The 21,165-nt window shown below is 42.9% G+C and overlaps 1 protein-coding gene across 2 annotated transcripts in view; it reads right to left on the reverse strand.

Moving 5' to 3' along the window:
• RLF (RLF zinc finger) overlaps positions 1–19,488 on the reverse strand; it is a 50,247-nt gene extending 30,759 nt beyond the window's left edge. The window contains exons 1-3 of one of the 2 annotated variants that reach the window (XM_080566773.1): positions 19,130–19,488; positions 13,955–14,109; positions 6,126–6,207 (exon numbers count right to left, since the gene is read on the reverse strand). In XM_080566773.1, the coding sequence (XP_080422899.1) occupies positions 6,126–6,207; positions 13,955–14,109; positions 19,130–19,342 (450 nt within the window). In that variant the 5' untranslated portion in view covers positions 19,343–19,488. Of the gene's footprint in view, positions 1–6,125; positions 6,208–13,954; positions 14,110–19,129 lie in introns of those variants that run through there. The other variant, XM_080566774.1, reaches the window with a different exon arrangement.
• Between the last annotated feature and the right edge of the window lie 1,677 nt (positions 19,489–21,165).

Here is a 21,165-nt window from a genome sequence, read left to right on the forward strand (position 1 = left end):
GCTGCCAAGACTTGTCCTCAGACTATCATTACTTGCTGATTGTATGTATGCACACCAATGACACTGCGCACCAAAAGTAAATACAGGACTCTGGGGGCTACATTGAAGGGCACAAGCATTCAGCTCGTTTTCTTCACTTTGTTGAGGAAAATGTAAGACTGAAAGCAAAACGAAGGCCAAAGAAAATGTGAGACCACATCAGTAGAACAGGGCATCAAATGACAAAGGATGCTGAAAAGGCTGGGGTACTTGATAACTTCGCCTCAGATTTTACTGTTAAGGTCTGCACTCTGGCCTTCCTGGTCCCCTAAATACCATGTCAGAGATCTGGGGGGCATGAAGCAGCACAAGGAGGAGATATGTATGCCCTAAATTGTTTCTCATATGTCCATAGCATTGATCAAGGCAAATCTGAGGGTGCTGATGGAGCTCACTGATGTCACTGCAAGACCAGTACTACCTCTGAAAAGTCATGACCACTGGGGGAAGGTTCCTGGTGCATCAAAAAAAAAAAAACAACAAAAAAACAAACAAACCCCACCACACTCATTTTCCAAGATCAAGAAGTATACCCTGGAGAACTACAGGCCAGTCAACATAAGCACCATCCCCAGCAAGACCACGGAGCAGATTCTCCATGTGGCTGAATGCGGTTTCCAGAAAGTCAACAATGTGACTCAGAACACTGGACTGACACATCTTTACTCATGTTCTGAATAACTGACAGAGCATGGTCTCAGTTAGTCCACAGCTCACTTGGAACTTGGAGAACAGCTGGCATAGTGGAAGACAGGGCAGCCATTGAGAAGGACCTCTGACAGGCTGCAGGAACAAGCCGACAGGGACTTCATAAAGTTCCACACAGACAAATGCAGGTGTTGCACCTCGCACAGAACCAAGCATCAGTAGAAGCTGCTGACCACCTGGATAGATTCCAGTTTGGCACAACTGGCCTTTAGGGTCTGTACGATCAATGGGCAGTGAGCCCTTAGAGCAAACAATGCAAAACAGAATCATAAAGGCTGGAAGAGACCTTCAAGGTCATCTGGTCCAACCATCACCCTACTACCAGTATCACCCGCTAAACCATGTCCCTAAGCACCACATCCAACCTTTCCTTGAACACCCCCAGGGACAGTGACTCCACCACCTCCCTGGGCAGGCCATTCCAATGCCTGACTACCCTGAGAAGAAACATCTCCTAATTTCCAACTTAAACCTCCCCTGGTGCAACTTGAGGCCCTTCCCTCTTGTTCTATCACTAGTTACCTGTGAGAAGAGGCTGACCCCCAGCTCCCCACACCTTCCTTTCAGGAAGTTGTAGAGAGCAATAAGGTCTCCCCTGAGCCTCCTCTTCTCCAGACTAAACAACCCCAGTGCCCTCAGCCACTCCTCACAGGACTTGTGTTCCAGGCCTTTCACCAACTTCGCAGCCCTTCTCTGGGCACACTCCAGGGCCTCGACATCCTTTTTGCAGGGAGGCACCCAAAGCTGAACACAGCACTCAACGTGTGGCCTCACCAGCAGAGAGTACGGGGGACGATCACCTCCCCGCTCCTGCTGGCTACACTATTCCCAATACAAGCCAGGATGCCATTGGCCTTCTTGGCCACCTGGACACATGGCCAGCTCACATTCAGATGAGCACTGATTAGCACCCCCAGGTCCTTTTCCTCTGCACAGCTTTCCAGCCACCCTGCCCCACGCCTGTAGCATTGCATGGGATTGTGACCAAAGTGCAGGACCCAGCACTTAGCCATGCTGAACCTCATCCCTTGGCCTCTGCCCATCGACCCAACCTGTCCAGGTCCCTCTGCAGGGCCTTCCTACCTTCTGGCAGATTGATATTTCCCCCCAACTTGGTGTCATCTGCGAACTTACTGAGGGTGCACTCAATTCCCTCATCCAAATCATCAATAAAGATATTAAAGAGGATGGACCCCAACACTGACCCCTGGGGAACACCACTGGTGTGCTCCTAACCAAAGCCCAAACTGCTCTTAACCAACAGCACTAAGCCTAAAAAAGAGCTACAGCGCACACAGGTTTCAGGATGTATTTAAGCATATGGAAACATTACCAAAGCAATCATTATGCTCACACAGCTGTTCTTCCTCTCAAGTCTTTCTTTCCAGCACAGCTGGGACCAGGAAACCAAATTCAGCAGAAAGAGCTCCACAGGGAGGATGTTATTTATTTTTAATTAACATAAGACAAATTCCCCGCTTACATAAACACAGCTATATAGTGTGCCAGTAGATTCAGATAGATAAATGACAAATTTAATGCTTACGTCAGCCCTGATGCCAGAAGATGCTCACGTTAGAACCTCAGGGCAGCTTCAGAAGTCAGTAACAATAAACTGATTTGAATTCATATTTATGAAGTGTGCAACCTCAGTCCGGAATTCCTACAAGTGGCAGTCACAAACATAAGTCTGTGTACATCACTGTAGACTCAGACTTTGGTGACTAAGAAAACTATTACAGGTGTGCAGGTAAATCCTGCATCCTATCCACAAAACAAATAGAAGCACATTTTCAAAGCTTGCACTTTTCATCTTTCTCACCTGTATGTCATCAGGCAGTCTTTTCAATATGTAAGGGATAGATGAGACTGAACAATAGCCCTTGCTATTAGGGATGACACAGCAGAGAGCCTCTGGGTGAGGATTAAGGAGATGGATAACAATGCAGATGTCGTCACAGGTGTCTGCTATTGAGCACCCACCCAGGATGATTGCACAGATGAGCTATTCTTCAGGCAATTGAAGGATATCTTGGGACTGGTAAGGGAACAGTTGCATCAGCTCAACATCTTAAGTCCATGTGGCCAGACAGGATTCACCCCAGAGTGCTGAAGGAATTAGCAGACACTATACCTGGACTCCTCTCTGCAATTTACCAAAGGTCTTGGGACTCTAGGCAGGTCCCTGCTGGCTGGAAGCTGGCCAATGTTATACATATGTACAAAAAGGGCATGACAGAAGACCCAGGAAAACACTGACCTATTAGTTTAAATTTAGTGTATACCTCAGTCCCTGGAAAAGATACAGAGAAGGTTGTCCCGGGAATATTTAAAGAACAAAGCTGTTGGCAGGCACAGTCAACACGGGTCAATCAAAGGAAAGTCCTGCCTTAGTAATTTGATCTTCTATGATAAGGTTACCTGCTCAGCAGATGAAGGGAAGACAATGGATGTAATCTTCCTGGACTTTAGTACGGCTTTTGATACCTTCACTCACAGCATCCTTCTAGACAAATTGTCCAACTGTGAGACAAACAGGTTCATACTATGCTGTGTCAAGAACCAGCTGAGTGGCAAAGCTCAAATGGTTACAGCAAACGGGTCTACATCTGGCAGGCATCCAGTCACCAACAGTGATCCCCAAGGCTTAATTCTAGAGCCGGTTCTGTTCAACATTTTTATTGGTGATCTAGAAGCAGGTGTTAAATGCATCCTTAACACGTTTGCTAACCTGGGAGATGCTGTTGATTCTCTCTTCAGGGATAGGCAGCCTTGCACAGGGATGTATGTAGACTGGACAATCATCAACAGAACGAAGTTCAACAAAGGAAAATGACGGGTGCTGCAGGTGGGGAGGCGTGAGGCCAGACACAGATACAGACTGGGAGATGAGTGGCTGGAGAGCAGCTCAGCTGAAAGAGATCTGCGCGTGCTGGCTGACAGCAGGCTCAATGGGAGCAGTGTGCCCTGGCAGCCAAGAGGGCAAACCTGATTTTGGGGTGCATTAAACACAGCATAGCCAGCTGGTCAAAAGAGGTGATTCTCCTGCTATAGCTAGCGTTGGTGTGGCCTCACCTTGAATACTGTATGCAGTTTTGAGCCCCACAATTAAAAAAGGATATTAAGATACATCCAGAGGAGGGCAACAAAGAGCTGGCTAAGAGGTGACCTACTTGCTTTCTGCAACTCCCTGGGGAGGGGAAGCATAGGGGGAGGTGCCGGTCTCTTCTCCCCAGTAACTGATCACAGGATGCACGGAAATGGCACAAAGCTGCGCCAGGAGAGGTTCAGACTGGACATTAGGAAAAATTTCTTTACCACGAGGGTGGTCAAACACTGGAACGGGCTTCCTAGTGAGGTGGCTGATGCCCCATGCCTGGCAGTGTTCAAGAGGCAATTGGAAAAATGCCCTCATTAATACGCTTTAACTTTTGGTTAGCCTGAAGAGATCAGGCAGTTGAACTAGCTGATTTTTGAAGGTCCCTTCCAGGTGAACTATCGTATGGCATTCTTATACATTCGGTTGTCATAGCATCCATTTTGCACTACCCTCTCACATATTAATATTTCAGCTTTATCTTTTAACACTCCTGAGTGTTCACTCATAGATCAGATCAGAGAGTCAAAAAACAGCCTATGACTTTGAATTTTACCAGATATACTGAAACCAGCAAGATTTTACTGAGCTACAGCACTTTATGAAGACATTTAACATGTGTAAGACCTTGGAATGAGGTAAAACTGACCTTTTAATTAATTTTGATTGAATAAAGGCAAGGAGTGCCAGGTTCCTCACAGTTCTATCTTGAAACAAGAGAAAGGATTCTTCATCTTTTCTTAAAGAAAGTATTAAGAAAAGCAACTGAAATCGACTTGTCACTAACAGAAAACCCATAGTAAGCAGCCTACTTTTCCTTTGAGGGCATCATTTACATTGAAATTCTCTGAAGAATCTGAAGATAAAGCATTAATGAAGGATTCAACTGCAAGTCTTAAGAATTTATGCCAATTCCTGTAGCATCATTCAATTAAAATCATATAAGTGGTTTAATGTAGCAATAGCGCAAGAGACAGCTTTAAGAAGTCACTGGGAATTCTCAGCACACATTGCATATAGCAGCATCACTCAAATATCTGTTCAAGCAACTCCAAGATATTTACCAGAAGAAAACTTGATTAGAAACAATTTTCAGCTCTACACAATTCTGCAAGGCAGAGATAGGGAAATGCCAACTCCTCGTTACATGAACTTACCCCATCTATTGACAGGATAAGCATACACCCAGCAAACACTTTCCAACCAACAAGTGCCAAAAAGCAAACAAGTATATTTTTTGAACATTGCATTATAGTAGCTGAGATTTGCTGTCTATTAATGGTACTTATGATTAAGAATCACTTGGATTACAGATCCATCCTAATATTTTAATCTCAGATCAGGTATAGACACTAATTTTCCACTCAGATCTTCACAAAAGCTTTTGTAGTCTTTAGTCTTCAAAACAGTACTTCAGAGCTGTTCCATTACTCCATCTACTACTCTCAGACAAACCGTTAAACAAATCAAGATTTACTATGGTTCTCTTGCTGTAGTTGCTGCTGTGTAGTTACAAATTTGCTAGTCAGCCCAAGGCTGCTAATACTGCTGTTGCAAATGTTGCCTGGCCATTTAGATTTTTGCTGTCAAGAAAAGCACAATGTAGAACAGGTAAAATTCAGGGGGAGTGGCAGAAGAGGGGCATCAAAACAGTAGCTGAATTTATTAAAAAAAAAAAACAAAAACACAGACCTAAAAATCCACAGCTTTCCTTGTTTCAGGTCTTACTGCCTATGATGTTATCATGCATAAGTCCACTAACAACTGAGGATAATAGTGGCCACCTCAGAAAGCCCTTTAATTTTTTATTTCTAACTGAAGTATGAAGATCAATGCAGTCAGTCACTTCAGTCAACTCAGGCAATCATCTCAGTGAACCTCCTTTCATGTTGCACATGGTGACTGTCAATCAGTCAACATATATGGATGTATAGCCTCATACAGCCTCATCAGTCCCCCAGGATTGTCTCTGTGGCACCCATTAACTACTGCACCTGGAGTGGAACCTTTCAGTATATCAGCTGGCAGCTAGGCTCAGAGTCAGCACCTGCCAAAAATTTCACTGTAGTCAGCTATTCTTCTAGTTTCAAAGGACATCTCATCAAAGGACATACATCTCAGATTGCATGCTAAACAGGATCAACATAGTGTGCTGTATGTGTTTCTTCTTAAAATATTTGATACTAAACTTGAATAAAGATTGAATATGGATCTAAAAACCAAATAAATACATACGTATACACACACACATAAAATAGGAAAAAAAATCTAGAACACTTACCTGTATAGACTGATGGAATCCTAGCCACACCTCGTGTGGCAATTCACTTTCAGGAATTGAAAGCAGTAGCTCAAAACAACTCCTGAAAAAGTAAGAGGCAAGTAAGCGAGCTACCTGAACAAATTCCGTTTTTATGATAAATTACATTTGTGGCACGTTACTTGACATTCAGATAACAAGTGACAGCAGCAAATATTTTTGACTGCACAAATCAGTCAAAAGCCAGCAACAACCTCAGAATCAGGCATCAGGTGCCATAGCAAAGAGTATTCCTTTTCAAAAAGTACTCCTTTTTACTGTGCACAGTCTCGCTAGGATAAGATTACTTCTAGTCTTATAACCAAATAAAGTCTGTTCAATATAGCTCAAGATTCTTGTACCATTTCTGCTCTTCCAAAACAGAAAGAGTAGAAAGTGAGACCTACTTAATACTCCTTCATTTAAACCATCAGGCTAATGCTATCCCTTTTAAGAAACAAAAGAGAAACAACTGTTCGCATTTAGTACGTCCTCCTCATTTCAGGGGAATGTCATAGAGAACACCGATCACTTTTTTTGTGGGAAAGCAATGGGAAGACTATTGTCTATTCCCTTCATGAATGGGGGCGGGGGGGAGTAATCTAACCCTGTACTGGGCATATGAACTACCTAAACACCAACTGCCATACAAAAACACTTTGACCTGTTCAAACTAAGTGCATCAACTATGACACTATGCCTAGAGGTATCACAAGATGGACATACAGCTAAAGTGTTCTTGCAACTCATGTCGACATTAAGAAAGAAAACCAATCTAAGACTCCAAATATAACAAATACACTGAATAATTTCTAAGGTACACCTATACTGTAAGATAGTTCCAACTCACACTAATCCTTGTTCAAAACCTCCAGTCCCAAATACTAAATATAAGACGTAACATGACAACACATTCATTCTTCCCACAGACATAAGAGCTGAGCTTAAGGAAGGGGAAAAGGTAGATGTCCACAAGGCAAACGTGAGTTCAGAAAAGGTTACTACCCAAAAACAATGACTTCTCCCTTTTCCTCTGGCTTTTGACAAAGACATTAAACAGTTACCTGCAAAATGTTATACCTTAGCAGCTTTCAGCCACATTCTACAGTCATATAACCTGGACAAGCTTGAGAAGTGGACGCATATGGACCTAATGAGGTTCAACAAGTCAAAGTGCAGGGTGCTGCACCTGGGTCGGGGCAATCCCAGACACGAGTACAGACTGGGAGAAGAACTCATTGAGAGCTGCCCAGCAGAGAAAGACTTGGGGGCTCTAATGGATGAAAAGCTCAACATGAGCCAGCAGTGCATGCTTGCTGCCCAGAAGGCCAATTGTGTCCTGGGCTGCATCAAAAGATGAGTGGCTAGCAGGTCGAGGAACGTGATTGTCCCCCTCTGATCTGCCCTTGTGAGGCCCCACTTGGACTACTGCATCCAGGTCTGGGGCTACCAGCACAAGGAGGACATGGGGCTGTTAGAGCAGGTCCAGAGGAGGGCTACAATAATGATCAGAGGGCTGGAGCACCTCTCCTGCAAAGAAAGGCTGAGAGAGCTGGGGCTGTTCAGCCTGAAGAAGAGAAGGCTCTGGGGTGACCTCGTTGTGGCTTTTCAGTACTTAAGGGGATTTATAAAAAAAGATGGAGAGCAACTCCTTGCCTACTCAGATAATGACAGGACAAGGGGGAATGGTTTTAAACTAAAAGAGGGGAGATTTAGATTAGATGTTAGGAGGACATTCTTCACTCAGAGGGTGGTGAGGCACTGGAACAGGTTGCCCAGAGAGGTTGTGGCTGCCCCATCCCTGGAGGTGTTCAAGGCCAGGTTGGATGAGGCCCTGGGCAACCTGATCTGGTGGGTGGCATCCCTGCCCGTGGCAGGGGGGTTGGAACTAGATGATCTTTGAGGTCCCTTCCAACCCAAGCCATTCTGATTCTATGATATAAGGTAAACAAAATCAAATGCAAGAATACTTAATTACCATCTTGTTTACCTTTTTTACATTTCAGAAGCTTGCTTTCACAGCTCCCCAGTACTGTTCCTTTAAATAGTAGTTTAAACCTGCAAAAGCTCTAAACACTTCCAGACAGGCAGATAAAAAGAATAGCCTTCCCCACTACCATTCAGTAATTATTCAAATAATCAGACTCTAAAATCCCTGTCATTTCTATGCCCAAGAGAAAGTGGGCAACAGAACTGCCACATATTCTAAAGGTCATTTGTCTCAATATTATGAAATAATTGGGACTTATTTTTCCACTGTACTCAAGCCTGGCAATAAGAGTTCATTCACCAGTCCAGACAGTTAGATCCAGGTGGCTGTTACTTGATTATCAAAAACAATAATAGCAAACCTCACAAGAGCTGAACTCTATTTTAACATATGCAAATTAAAAAAAATTTTTAGGTATGTGATTGCTTGGGATGTCCAATTTTCACACGTCATAGAGAGATAAATTTCATTAAATAAAATATTTGCAGACCTCACAGTCAATGTGCTTTTAATATGCACCTCATTTTCAGACTTTAAACAGTCAACTACCCTGCCTATTTCCACTAATTTAAGTATTTAACTATTTAGATTTAACTAATTTAACTATTTAATTTTTTCTTTAAAATATTGCTTTTTCATATATATATGATAATGGTTATATAAAAATATAAAGGTTAAACAAAAAGGCAAAACAAGGTTTTACAAATATACTTTTTTTTTTTTTGCAGTTAAGGGTTTAGGTGCTACTTGGGCAGTGAAGAAGATTCTGAAACTAGTCTTTCAAAGCACTGTGTATATACATAAAGATGTTGGTCTATGAAGACAAGAGGGCTGAATTTATACCTCAAAATTATTGTCTGAGGTAGTAACACAAGACTGAGTTGAATCAAAAAACAAGGAATCTTTTGAGTCTAAGTCTACCTCACAATCCCAACACGAAGGACTCATATTCAGAAGTGACTCGATGAGAAATCTGAAGCATGTATGTACAACCACCACATATAACAGCTTACAGCAGAACCACAAGAATGTCCAGGATATTCTGATTACAGATTTCTGATCTCTCCCCCCCCCCCCCCCCCCCCAAGAAAATCAAGTTGATCGTCTTTAATATTTTCTTAGAAAAAATGACTCTCATTCAACTGGAAAAAAACCACCCAGCCTTCCTTAGTAGCAAGAGTGAGGAATGGCCATTCGGAGTAATTCTTTTGGTAACTTCTGTGTTCTCATCCATTCTTCCCAAACAGGAAATCAACTGGTACTGAACAAAACAGCTTTGGCTGTAGAAAGAACCTAGCATCATTCTTTTGAGCTACCATTACTCTCTGCAATTCAAAGGCATGGTATCATCTTGTTACTCTACCAAAGGTTAAATACCTTCTTTTTCCTTTGCATTTTTAAAGAAGAAAGGTTTGGGGGTTCTCCTCAACTTCATGTTTTCTAACCAATAATGTACAAAAGGGTTTTTGTCATACAGTACTTCAGTGTGCACTTCTATCCCCCAAATCCTGTATCTATCTTCACTGTGATGCACTGTGGTGATTTTACTCAGGTGGGCAGCCAAGCTTCGTGACAACTGCTCTCTCACTCCCCCTCCTCAAAGGGGGAGGGGGAGCAAATACTACGCAAAGGGCTCAAGGGTTGAGATAAGGACAGGGAGATTGCTCAACAATTATCGTGATGGGCAAAACAGACTCAGAGAAGGGAGATTTGTAAACTTTATTACCTATTACTAGCAAGCTAGGGAAGTGAGAAACAAAGGAAAGAAACTAGAAACACTTTCCACCCATCCACCCTCTTCAACCTTCTCCCCTCGAGCAGCACACGGGAACAGGGAGTGGAGGTTGCAGTCACCCTATAGCACATCTCTGCTGCTCTTTCTCGGTCACCCTCTGCCCCTGCTCCACATGGGGTCCCTCCCACGGGATGCTGTCCTTCCTGAACTGATCCTGCAGGGGCTTCCCACAGGCAGCAGCTCTTCAAGAACTGCTCCAGATACGGGTCCATACCACAGGGTCCATCCATCAGGAGTAAACTGCTCCAACACGGGTCCCCCACGGGCAGCAGCTCCTGCCAAGTCACCTGCTCCTGGCATGGTCCCCTCTCCACGGGCTGCAGCTCTGGCCCTGAATCTGCCCTGGCGGCAGTCTTCCACAGGCTACAGCTTCCTCCAGGCCACATCCACCTGCTCCACGGGCTGCAGCGTGGAAATCTGCTCCAACATGGGACCCATGGGCTGTAAGGGGACAGCCTGCTCTACCAGGGGCCTCTCCACAGGCTGCAGGGGAACTTCAGCATCTCCTGCCCTGCTTCTACACTGACCTTGGTGTCTGCAGGGCTGTTTCTCTCTCCCCCCACTGCTGCTGTGCAGCGTTTTTTTACCCCTTTCCTAAATATGCTGTCCCAGAGGTACAAACATCACTTATCGACTCAGCTCTGGCCAGCTGGGGGGACAGGGACCCGTTGGAGCCAGCGGAAACTGGCCCCCATCCAACATGGGGTAGCTTCTGGATTCTTCTCACAGAAGTTACCCCTGTAGTCCCCTGCTACCAAAACCCTGCCATGTAAACGCACTACATGCATCTCAATGGAATTTAGGTATCACAAGTAAGACCACAAATCAAAATACCAGGATCACTTCATGAAGTCAAGCCTTTCTACCTTACTCTGCGAGGACCACCACAGTATCTACCTATATGTCAATTAATTCCAAAATTTAATCACAATTATTGCAAATAAACACTAATGGGTGCCTGAATGTTTCTGGTATTAAAAAAGCATCTGTCTCTAACATTCAACTTCAGAATATCTTTTAAGTCAAAACTCTACTTGATTTCACTTTCTTTATTCTGGAAAGAATAACTAGGCAAAAAAAAAACCCTATTGTACGTAAACAATTTATTGTAAACTTTTATACCTCATCCACTTATATAAATTTAAAGAATTTAAAGAGCAATTAAAAAAAATACTTTGGAAGCTTTCAGAATTGTGTTCATCTTTAAATCGTGTTAGAAAACTTCTTATCTCAAGCTGCTTAGAGTTAAAAAGATGACTAATTATACATCAGATTATCAGCAGTACTAGTTCACCTGTAGCCAGAAGCTATCCTGCATTTGTTGAGAGCTTAATTAACTCAATGATAGAGAGCAGAGTGATAAATTTGAGTTAATGAGTTAGATTACAACAGTTTACTAGAAATGCTCTGTTAAATATACAAAGATATGACTATCACATGTGACTCCTCACAGAGGTGTTATGAGAAGCAAGGACTTGCCTTCTGGGAGCAATATGTATTAGACTCACTGGTCTAATCAACTCCCATTTTACTACTTAGAGCAGAGAAAAAAATATATGACACCTTTTTGAAGATGAGGAAATGGTAAACTCCCTTTCAAACCAGTGCCTTCACAGCAATCATGAAAAAAAGTAGAGTACGCTACAGTGTTTGAGAGTGTCAGGAGCAGAAACATGTTCTTTACAGCTGTGGAAACAAGCAGTCTGAGTTCTATTTGACCCAACTTCCTTCACAGCCATGACCAAGAACATTCCTTCTCAATTATTTAATGCATCGGCAACATTTAACAAATCTGCAAACCACACGAGCAGTTACCACTCCAAGCTTTCCTTGTGTATCCTAAGGTGAGACGATAGACCAAGAAGTTCTCACGCTGCATCAGCATCGTATTTCTTATGGGGGGCATAGCTTCTACATTACGTAGAAGCCCCCCATCATTTACTGTGAACACACAGCTGAGCTGGTCAAGTGGCACAGAAAGCCACAGTATACTGAGTTTTGCCACTGCTGGCTCACCCAGCTAAAAAGGATGTCAGGAGGAAGATGTTCTTTTCCCTCACCTAGGAGGGATGGTGGAATGGTAGGAAGATTTCAATAGTAAGTACAGCACTTCTGTTTTAAAATGGGAAGCTTACTTGTATTATTTCTTATCAGGGTTCAAGTCTGAAAAGAGTATGTATGACAGCTGAGGGTAATCCCAATTGCTTCCCAGAACTCCTACTTACATCAGAACAATATGCTTTCACAACCCTAACCAGTTAATATTCTTCCTCACCCATGGAACTTAATTTTTTGTCTTTAATCTGCCTTACCTTCTCTCTCACTCCCTTGGAAATTTATATTAAAAAATGCCACAGGAGAGCTCAAAATGAGGTAAATGGCATACCTAGCTATCTATGATCTCACCCATTGAGTTTCTCATTCTTTAGATTCCTCTCAAGTATAATCACAGCAACAACATGGATGATTCCAGCCTCTACTCTTTTCCACCACAATAAACAAGCCGCAACAAACAAGTACCTTACACTGGAAGATGGAAGAAACCATGTCAGCAGAAGCAGAACGTTCTGACTTTTCCTCAGTGAGAGAAAAGCAATTCTGTTAAGCAGTTCTGACACAGAACTAGGATTCCTGCCACATACCACCCCCCCAAAAAAACACACAGAAACTACTCCAGCATGAATTACTCTACATGCAAGGACAGCAAAAGACAAACTTTTACAATTAGAATAGGAACCACAAGAATACACAAGGTAATTAATACAGTAAGATGAGAACACTATCTATAAAGGGACAGTCTGCAAAAACAATCAAGGTATTTTGCAAAAAAAGTGTATTGGGTACCAGCCAAGTGATTTAGCAGTTTAAGCCTCCAGATTCCATTTTTTCTGATTTCATGCATTTTCTCTCATTGGCAGAAGGAAAAAAAAAAAAAAAAAAAACCAAATCACTCCTAGTTCACATCTTCTCTTAACTCCAGAAAAAAAGATCTAGGCATTGTATGAAGATACCTGGTTATGAAATACTGACATAAATGAAGTTAGTATATTACAAAACAAGTGTATGATCAAGGAGTTCATTGCAAACTCCTTCTCAAAAAGAACGCTGGACTTCAAATCACAAAGCAGACCAGCTACTGATAAGAGAAAAATTAACTCACTGAAAGACTGACAGAATTACTCTTATGCTATTATTGTTATAGTCAAGGTTCTGGGTCTTCACCTTCCTGCCTTTGAATGAAATCTTACCAAGGAAGGTTTGACAAGGCTAAGGGCCGTAACTGATGATTTCTGAACAACCTTATGCTACACTTTTTACAAACATGAATAGCACCTCTACATTTAAAACCAACTACGAGGAAGTACAAGATACCCCAACTTTGCTGATGGACCGCAAAAAAAAAAGTAAAACAGTTCTCCTCTTTGATCCAAGAATCGTTCTGCTTTAAATCGTCTGTCTACAGACACTCATCAGAGAACTCTGGTTAAATTACATTTGGCTATCCCACAGCAACAGCCCACATGTCCAACTTGGTCTATCATAAATACAAAACAGCTTATTGTTTTCAGAAAGGGACCTGCTCAGAACTACTTTGCATTACAGGTGAGAGCACACACACAGGAAGCAATTGCAGAGCAAGCAATGCAGGTTTATTAATACACGCATGAAGCTCTAACATTAAAACTTCCATTTAGTGGACTAGACTAAGCTTTTCCTATTAAAAAAGTAATTTTCAGAACATTTACAATGGGACAGAGTCTTTCCAATACCATCATATTTATCCAAGTACAGAAGAACAAAGCCTTACCACTTGTTCAGGTTAGTTTACAAAATGCTTGGGTACAGTTTTGTAGAATGATTAACAAAATACTAAAGATATTTACTAGACAATAAATCTTAAACACAGTTGTCAAATTAAGTATTATTCCATATTTTATCAACTTGCCCATTCATTTGTAAAGTACAGTTCTGTTTATATATATATATGTTTATTTTAAAGCATTAGTGTATCAACTTAACACTTACAGCACTAGCCTGCCAAGTACCAAAAGAACATCTTCACATTCTGTAGTCAAGTAAGGTCGTGCATTAGCAAAGCTTTGGATGGAGATTCGATATACTTCCAAAAAAGGTAAAACATGTTCAGATGCACCCCGACTGCCAGCATACTGAAGTAGTGTCTGAAAGAAAATGAGTTATCATTAAAGTTCTCATAATAAACTTATCTAAAATACAAACATCAATATGCAATCGACAATAGACAACGGAAGAACTTGGAACTGAGAAGTTTATACTGCAAAGGAGGGCTTCTTTTGTACAACTGCCATGAAGACAGAACCACATCTGGAACACTTGTGTCTTTATTACTAATGAGAATGCAGAAGCAAATAGGCAATTAAGAACATGATCTCAGCTGTACCATTTTAAGTATACATATATTACCGTTACAACAAACATGAAGACATTAGAAGAGAAATATGGCATCTAGATCATCCTGTTACACAGTCATTTTCCAAATGCAGAAATTACCCTTGATTTTAGTACTTGACCAGAGCAATCCTACCCTACCCAGGCAGTTTTGAAGAAGCAAACTAAAATCCAGCCAGTTTCAAGAAAAATAAGCTTAAAAAAAATAGAGGGATGACACCTCCCCATCTTTTTAAAATTTCGATCACCACCATGTTATTTTCTTACCAGTTATAAAGTAATATTGAGAGCAGGCAGGGCACTGGACCAAGGACAGCAAAGCTCTACTAATAGCTTGCTTCACAAGTAACATCCTTTCTCTGTAGGCATGCCACCCTTAAACTCCAGACTATTTAGCTCATGTTCTTACCAATTACAATTCATCTTTCATCTTATACCCTCCCTAACTCAAACAAGGTGCAAATTAAGGCTAGCTGCAATGAAGAAAAAAAGGCAAAAAGACTGTTTTTGGAACTCTTAGGGCCAAGACTGTATGGAAAAAGTTCAGAGTGCTCCATGGTATAGTTTGATACAAGCCAAATTGTCATGACTATGATCAAGTCATATCAGCGCACACCATATCATTTCAAGCTGGGCCTCTGGCACAACCAATCAATTTGTTTTAAAACCTTGAACAAATATTTAATTATATCAGATTATGATTAGAAAGAAGACACCACTTAACAGGGAGCTTACTAAAATTACATGTAGTCATTGTAACAGACAAGCTTCTAAGGCTTTCAAAGCAGCAAGAAATAAGCAGCCGGCTACATGCTACCTTTTTTTTTTTTTTTTTTTGACTATACAGTGCCTATCAGTGATCTAACTATGCAGCACTAGTCCTAGGGTAGAAAAAAACATTGCAGGCATCCACATGACTGGCACACCATGTGTGATCTTTAATGAAAAAAGTTTATAAATTACCATCTAGGAATCATTAAAAAAATCAGAACTGTTTTGCAGATTAATCTCCTAGAATTCAGTAATGTAACTCCTAAATGAATAAAAGGTACAAACTATCCAAACCCACATTAGTAATAATTTTCAAGAGGTGGGGGGTTGGGAGACTGGAAGTTTACAGAAACCATCCTTAAGCACTGCATAAAGCTCAAAAACAGAAGCAACAAACTACTAGTAGTTTGTTACCAGTCTAAGTGCTTCACTAACAAACTTGTAAAGGATTTGGTAACATGACAAGTTATATATAACATATATAAAGCATTAAATTACAAAGGCCGCCAAGCTGTGATCCCCTGAGATACTCAAGTAATTGATGGCTATCGTAAAGTCATCTATTTAGTAAACCCAGTAGCAAGCCTATCGTTATAGTGGCTGCAGAAATAGAGTATAGCAATCTCTGCACTTTCCTAAAAATACACCCATTAAAAAAATACTCAATTTAGTACTTGAAAATTGTGATAAACATTTAGATCATATGCAGACAATAAAATGGGGTAGAACGTTTCCAAAAAATTACATAAATTTTGCTAGAACACACTGTACACTTCCTTAAATGCAATCTTATCTTTATCAGCTAGAATTAGCTTTTCTTTGAGTAGCCAATTACCAGAAAGCTCTCCCTAAATAGATATACACTGAAACCAGCATTAATCAAGACAGATTCAAGATAAAAGACTTACTAAATAGTTTGAAATTCAAAGATACGTAGTTTTGAACATTATTATTAGTGTACTCATAAGTAAGCAAAATGCAGTAACTATATCACAGCAGCCCTTAAAAGTTCTTCCGTCATTTCACAGATAACAGAAATTTCAGTAGTCCACTGGGGACTCTTCCCAGCAGTCCATACACAAGACTAAACTGGAAAAGTTTTAACTTGACAAACATTTACTATACACACTTGTTTAACAAATAGTCAAGTAACAATTTTAATAGCAGGTACCGCCTTACAGCCTGATTTTATTATCCAAAGAGATTATTCAAACATCTGAAGTCTGGTTAATAATGCACAGCTACTTTATGCACTCTCCTTCTTCATCGACAATTGCCCATCTAACTGGGGAGTGAGGTTAGAAAAACAGGGGCTGCATGTAACCAGCTACAGCAAAATCCACAGACCAGCCTAGGTCCTCAGTACTGCATTGATTCCCATGTTCCCAAACGCTAGAATATCTGCTTATCCGCATTTCCTGTGTAGCATCTAATTTCTTGGTCAGAACTAATTTAAACATATCCAAGTTGCCTAATTTCTTGTTACTGTTTTAAGTATCTGTTTAACAAAAAGAATTCAACCTCTTCTCAAACATACTTGATCACAATTGACAGTCCTCAACCATGTCACCTTCAAAAATTTTGGAAAGCCAATAGGTGCTGCATAAGTGCAGATGAGATTCTTTCAGATCGTATAAGCTCTGTCTTACTGATAGATGTTCTTCATATTTGTGACAGAGCAACCTCAAACACACACAAACTGTTCACACTAGCTGACTGTTACGGAGCTCCAGCAATAGACACGTTCTTTATAATCTGAACATACAATGCATCACATTTGTACTACGTGAAGTTGTAGAGCCAACTCACTACTTAGGCTCCACGAGTTTCTTAGTTGTGTTATGCTGAACAGTAACAGCTTAGGCCCCTGCTCAAAAAGCAGGTATCTGAGGAAACAGTCATCCAATATCACTCCCAGAATGCAAACAGTACATGACAGTACAAATTTCTATGTAGCAAAACACAGCATCCAGATAGCTCCAAGCATAAGAAAGCTATTAATGTGTCGTGCTCTGACAGCCTCAGTAACTTCCACAGCACCCTGCAGAACCACGACACAAATGTATGCACAGGATGGCAAATCTCTTGCTGTCCTAAAATATTTCTTTTCCTTCCCTCATCGCAGCTACATTCCCAGATCATATTTAAACCGATGAAAGTGAGTTTCTCTCTAGGCAAGATCTGCTGTAGCATGATAAACTTACGATAAGATATCAATGGTACTCTCCAAGCTGTTAAAAAGCTCATCCTAACTTTGTATTAAAGTTTCAATTAGAGGGAGATGACCTTAGGTTATTTTTAAGATTTCATCACTGGAACTCCATGCAACATCCACAAGCATCCTCAGTTAGAAGGAGAAACCAAGATGTAAAATTATACTCTACCCACAGCAGTTTGTCTGTGCAGTGACATCACAAATTCACACTTCACTGAAGTGGCAGGATGACAGTCTAAATTTCATATTTTCCTCTGGATCTCTTACAAGTACAATCATGATATTCAAAACCGTCCAAAACTGATGACAACTCAAGGATGAAGTCTTTTCCATTTTTGTCTATTCTATAATGATGTTCTGAAGTTAGATTACCATTCAATTATAGTACAAAGACCTACAGAAGTGCACTTTTTTATAGGTATTTTTAATTATAAAAGCCAGCATTATCATTTTATTCCATTGATCAAGTGCCTGTACAGCTTCATCTGCACCGGTCAATCTAATCTGGGTGACGAGGTATCTATATGTGTTGATCATCTTGACAACCTGTGCCCAGTGTTCGCCAAGTATTTGTTTCAATGCTCTGATGTAATAAATAGCATTGAAGATAATTTTAGCAAAACCTGAACCAAAGAAAAAGTAACACATTATAGAGTCCCATGGAAATGCAAGGTCATAAATCTTAAAAGTACACATGACATGGGACACACAGCAGTAGGTATAAGCAGCATCCTGCAGTTTGCAAAGCAAGAATTCCAAAACCTATGCAACCTTTCTGTTGCATAATAAACAAAACATTCTCCCAAAAGAAGAGCATGGCAAAGTATACAGCCTATGGATGTAAAAATGGAACACTATCACTCTCTAATGCACCAGTAAAGCTGTTGGTCACAAACGGCATCTGAATTTTGCTATTCACTATTCAGAAAGAGATGTCAAATGGCTGTGTCAACTAAGGTGTGGGAAAACTAGATCATAACTTTTTTTAAGAACATAATCTCTCCAGTTTCAACAGGAAAGGCTCTCTAACACAACTTAATTATTTAACCTTAGAGCTTACAGTAAGCGATGGTGTGTGAGAAACAATAATTAACCACTAAAGTTATTTATTTATGAATAAATTATCTCCATCACTAATAATCACGTGCAATTATTCTTCTGTAACTGTAAGTTAGTGGCTTGATTCAGAAATTGCAGATGGTTGCATATCGGTATTCACCATCACATAAAAAATATTTAGGCAAGATCACCAGAACCCATAAACATATTTAGCGATTTAAATCGAACGCAGGCCTTCATAGGCCATTGAGTACTGCTTGGTCCATAGCAGTGCTCAGCCAAGCCTGAGGAGTTTCCATGCCAGACTAGGTAAAAAGCAGAAAATCTGAGGTCCGGGTCCTGAGCAAACTCGCACCGAGCAAACGCCACGCGGCCCAGCTGCCCGGGAGAGCTCGCTCACTCGCAAGGACCTCCCAGGGGCTCTACAAGCCGTCCAGGCCCAAAGCGCTACCACAGCCCACCCGCGGAGGCTCTCCCGACCCGAGGGCCCAGCCCGGCCCCGGTAGCAGCGAGGCGCCGCCAGACGCACCGCGCACGTCCCCGGGCGGCAGCGGCGCGCGCCGCCGCGGCCACCGCGCTGCGCCACGGCAGCTGCGGGGGAAGCGAGCGGAGCCCCCCGGGCCCGCGGCCCCACGCCCCCGGCAGCGCTGGGCGCGCGGCGCGGCAGGCCCGCAGCTCCACAGGCGGCCTGCGGACCGCGCCGCGACTCGCCGCTGCCCGGCCCATACCTGGCAGAAGCCCCGGCAGTAGGCCCGGGAGGAAGCCTCCGACACCTCCTGCTCGCAGAGCTCCGTCTGCAGCTGCCAGAGGCGGGCGCGGAGCGCCGCCACGAGCCGCTGCATCTCGGGCCGCGGAGCCGCCTCGGCCTCAGCGTCCGCCATCTGCACCCAGCCCCACAGCGCGTAGGCACGGATCACGTGATCCGCAGCCACTGACCTCATCGTCCTGGGACGGCGTCACGTGACGCGCACGTGACAGAACGCGCTCTTCGCCGTCCACGTGATCTGAAAGCCGGGGCGCCGATAAGGTAGAGGGTGGGCACCTCCTACCGGGTGGCGTCACACGCCGCGACGGGAGCCTGCCTCGGCTCGCGGGGGGGGGGAGGGGGCGAGCGAGCGTCCCCGGCCTTTCCGCGCGCCTCTGGCTCCCGCGCGTGGGGCGGGGCCGCGCGCCCTGAGGCGTCCGCGTGGCTCTCCCCGCCCCGCGAGCGCTCTGTTGTGCGGGCGGTCCGCGTGGCCCTTCGTCTGTCGCTTCCCCTTCCCTCGCTCGGAAACGGGGGTACAACGCCAGCCCGTTGTATGCTGGCAGCTCAGTGGGCACCGGCGTTTCTCTGCGTTTGGGGAGGAGGTCGCCGAGAGGAGCTGTAAATGTCTGCTGCTGGCCCCAGAGTCAGCACAAGCAGATAGCCCAGTGCTAGGTAATTTCAGGGTAAGATTATCTGAAAGATAATAACGGGCAGTGGTGAGAGCCAAATTTTTAATCTAGATTGTATTTGTTTTAATTCCTGTTTAAAAGCACTTCACTGGAAGCAGAAAACTGATGAATTTAGGAAATGCCTTGAGGGTCTCATGCCCAGCCAATATCCAGGAACAATAGGAATGCCAAATAGTTTTTACCTAAAGCTTTTCCTTATAGCAGAGAAATCGTGGAACTGTGGAATAATGTCAAGTTAGATGAGAGTAGCCAGCAATGTGTGCTTGCAGCCCAGAAAGCCAACCATATCCTGGGCTATATCAAAAGAAGCGTGGACAGTAGGGAGTGGGAGGTGATTCTCCACTTCAGCTCTGTTCTCATGAGACCCCACTTGGAGAACTGCGTTTAGCTCTGGGGCCTGCAATGTAAGAAAGACGTGGACCTCTTAGAGCAGGTCCAGAGGAGGGCCACGAAGATGATCAGAGGGGCTGGAGCACCTCTCTCTATTCTTGGTGAAGTCAGGAGGGCCATCAGTAAAACTACTACCTTGGACTTCCGGAGGTCAGACTTTGAATTGTTCAGGACACTGGTAGGGAGGGTCCCTTGGGAGTCGGTCCTGAAGGGCAGAGGGGTTCAGGAAGGCTGGATGCTTCTCAGGAAGGAAGTCTTCAAGGTATAGGAGCAGGCTGTCACCCTGTGCCATAAGATGGGCCAGCGGGGAAGAAGACTGGCGTGGCTCAACAGGGAACTTTTGATGAGCGTCCAGGAGAAACAGAGAGTTTATGGCCAGTGGAAGAAGGGGCAGACAGCTTGGGGAGAGTACAAGGAAGTTGCTAGGATATGCAAAGAAAAAAATCAGGAAGGCCAAAGCCCAGCATGAGCTCAACCTGGCCGCTATGGTCAAAGATAACAAAAAAATGTTTTTATAAATACATTAATGGCAAGAGGAGGGCCAAAGAGAATCTCCATTCTTTACTAGATGCAGGGGGGAACATGACTACTAAGGATAAGGAAAAGGCTGAGGTTCTTAACACCTTCTTTGCATCTGTCTTTACTAGCCAGACCACTTATGTGAGAAACAGGGTTGTGTTTTTGTAATAGAAGGTGTTTTTGCAGGGGAAAATTCCACTAACCTTGCATATTCAAAAGTGTTTGTGCGGCATAGCAGTGGGGAGTATGTTAAGCAGGTAAGGGGAAGGTCCCACTGTCATAAGGAAGATAGCTAAGAAAAACAGGATGAGCAGTACGAAATCAGTAAAAACAAAAATCACGGGCCCTCTAGTCATGAGAGAATAAGAAAAAAAAAAAAGAAAAGGAGAAATTACCAGTTGGTCAAATTAAATTGTATGTA

The sequence above is a fragment of the Anser brachyrhynchus genome, assembly GCF_964034855.1.
Source record: "Anser brachyrhynchus genome assembly, chromosome: 24".
Classification (NCBI taxonomy): Eukaryota; Metazoa; Chordata; class Aves; order Anseriformes; family Anatidae; genus Anser; species Anser brachyrhynchus.